We start from the raw sequence: 2,226 nt of genomic DNA, 5'->3' as shown, positions 1-2,226 counted from the left end.
CTCTGCTGCAAAGCTGCATCCAGCTGGGCAGGATTGCGTTCTAACTCCTCCTTTTCTCGCGGTATCAGTCGTCTCATGTTCGCCCTTGTAAAGATGCACAGGGGTTTTGAGTGTTTCAATTTATGATGTAGTTCTCATTCACGTAGAACCGTATTTTTACACTCCTCGGGGCAAATGTAGCATTTCGATCTAAAAACAATACCTTTTTTTCTAGTTTTTACCAAACAGAGCACAACATCCCTTAAATACTACATCTAGACCAAGGGAATGCTGTTTTCTAGGATGTGGATTGGTTTGTTCCCTTTCTTTTCAACAAAAACTTTTCTATTCTACTGTGGGAATACTCAAACTTCAACTTTTACTATGGAGCAAATTTTATATGGCACACTCCTTTCCCACTGACAAATTTATATTTTTGTCTTTACAGTGGCTGGCTTTTTGAAAAAGTAGTAGCATTCCACTAAAGGTGCCAGTAATGCCTTTAATAGAAACATAATATTTTAAAACAAAAACATTGAGGAGTATAATTGCATTAAAACTAAGATTTACTCTGAAAATATTCTGAACACATTTTTATTAATGAACTTAACAAACTGCATGAGCAAGTTACATTATTTAGTGGTGCCTGGAAAAGATACTTCCCATAAATGATTTGAGTAACAAGGCTGTATATACTGGCAAAAGAACTGCAGTGCTCTTTTTGGCACAGGGTCAGGTTCTGTATTTGATGAAAATAAATCACAGGAAAGGATTCAGAGTTTATATTATACGCCAAAGTATATATCTATGTACACACACAGGCACGTGCATATATGGGTAGAGTTAATTTGGGGTTAATTAGAGTCAGTTACAATTAGTATAATTCATTATATGTTTTCTTGTACATTGTAGGTGGAGAACTCAGGGGATCCCTGGGAAAATTTCCAAAATAATCAACCGCTAACATACTGGGAATGTGTTTATTTGCTGATGGTTACAATGTCCACTGTTGGCTATGGAGATGTTTATGCAAAAACAACCCTTGGTCGCCTTTTCATGGTCTTCTTCATCCTTGGGGGATTGGTAAAAATTCTTTATGTTCTTCTTAATAATCCATTTACCTTTAAACTTGATCCTCTATATCTCAATGTTGTAATTAAGGGAACAATAATATCTGGATTATTAAACTAAAATTAATTATAAAACATTAAAGTATGTTTAATATGCATTTTTCCTGTAGATAAATATTTTGGCAGAGCTTGTCAAATTAGTCCAGAATTAGTCTGGAATTAGAATTTTTCTAATCCATTTAAATGATTAATGCATGTGAATACATGAAGTGCCTTAATATTTCAACATAGAATGTTATTTGTAGTCCTCTACTTCTTAGTGGCTGGCTGTAGAGCATTTCTGGAGGTTGCTATTGATATTTAAAGGCACTTTGCGGTTTCAGAGGTCCTACCCACCCTTCTGTGTTCCTTCCCAGAATTCCAACAAACACTGTGGCTTTGGACTGCCTTAAAGAGCAGCTTGCCTGATCCAGATGATGGCAAACCACATTCCCTTTCATTTCAAACATCCTTTCATGTCATGTAGTACAATTTTAGCTCACAATTTATCACATAACCAGTATCCTTTTATAACAGAAATTTTCTCATGTTCTTTGTCCTGTATGTAAATAGCACCCAAGTTACTATTTGTCTTGCCAACTTTTCCATTATTTGTCAGTGCTAGTAGTATTATTACACCTGTTGCAATGTTCTCTAAACTAGCCAAGTTTATTTTAGTATTTACCCTGTACAAGGTAAATGCTATGTGGGCGACTCATAGTGTATATTGTGCCCATGCACACATATGTATATTGTTACCTTACCCTCATCCATTGGTTTCACCTATATATGCATCTCACAGAGGTGCTATGTATATAACCAAGGTTATGAATGCCATATATTGGACACACAGAGATATGTATGAGCGTTACATATATGCATTCTCATCTCTGTTTATTGACATGTGAAGACAAAGATCATGTCAAATGGCAGTAGCTCTTCGAAGTATCCAGCCACAAGGAAGCTGTTTGTTGGACAAAACATGGCAGAATAATTTTTATTTTCTCCTCAAAACCTTTTTTCTATCACATGTTATTCCAATCCTTCTAAACCCAAGAACTTTTGGAAAAGTTTTTTGGGGGGGGCTGGGGGGTGATTTTTTTTTGTTTCTTGACGGGGAAATAACCCCTGATTTAAT

General features: G+C 35.7%; 1 protein-coding gene across 14 annotated transcripts in view; it reads left to right on the top strand.

Annotated features, from left to right (window-relative positions):
* The window catches only part of KCNMA1 (potassium calcium-activated channel subfamily M alpha 1), a 410,464-nt gene that overhangs the window by 255,927 nt on the left and 152,311 nt on the right, over nucleotides 1-2,226 (top strand). For all 14 annotated transcript variants that reach the window (XM_031062173.1, XM_031062129.1, XM_031062158.1 and 11 more), the window contains exon 8: nucleotides 892-1,062. In XM_031062173.1, coding sequence (XP_030918033.1) covers nucleotides 892-1,062 — 171 coding nt within the window. The remainder of the gene's footprint in view (nucleotides 1-891; nucleotides 1,063-2,226) is intronic.

Source organism: Geospiza fortis, unplaced genomic scaffold (genome assembly GCF_000277835.1).
Source record: "Geospiza fortis unplaced genomic scaffold, GeoFor_1.0 scaffold130, whole genome shotgun sequence".
NCBI lineage: Eukaryota > Metazoa > Chordata > Aves > Passeriformes > Thraupidae > Geospiza > Geospiza fortis.
This window is presented reverse-complemented; position numbering and strand designations above follow the sequence as displayed.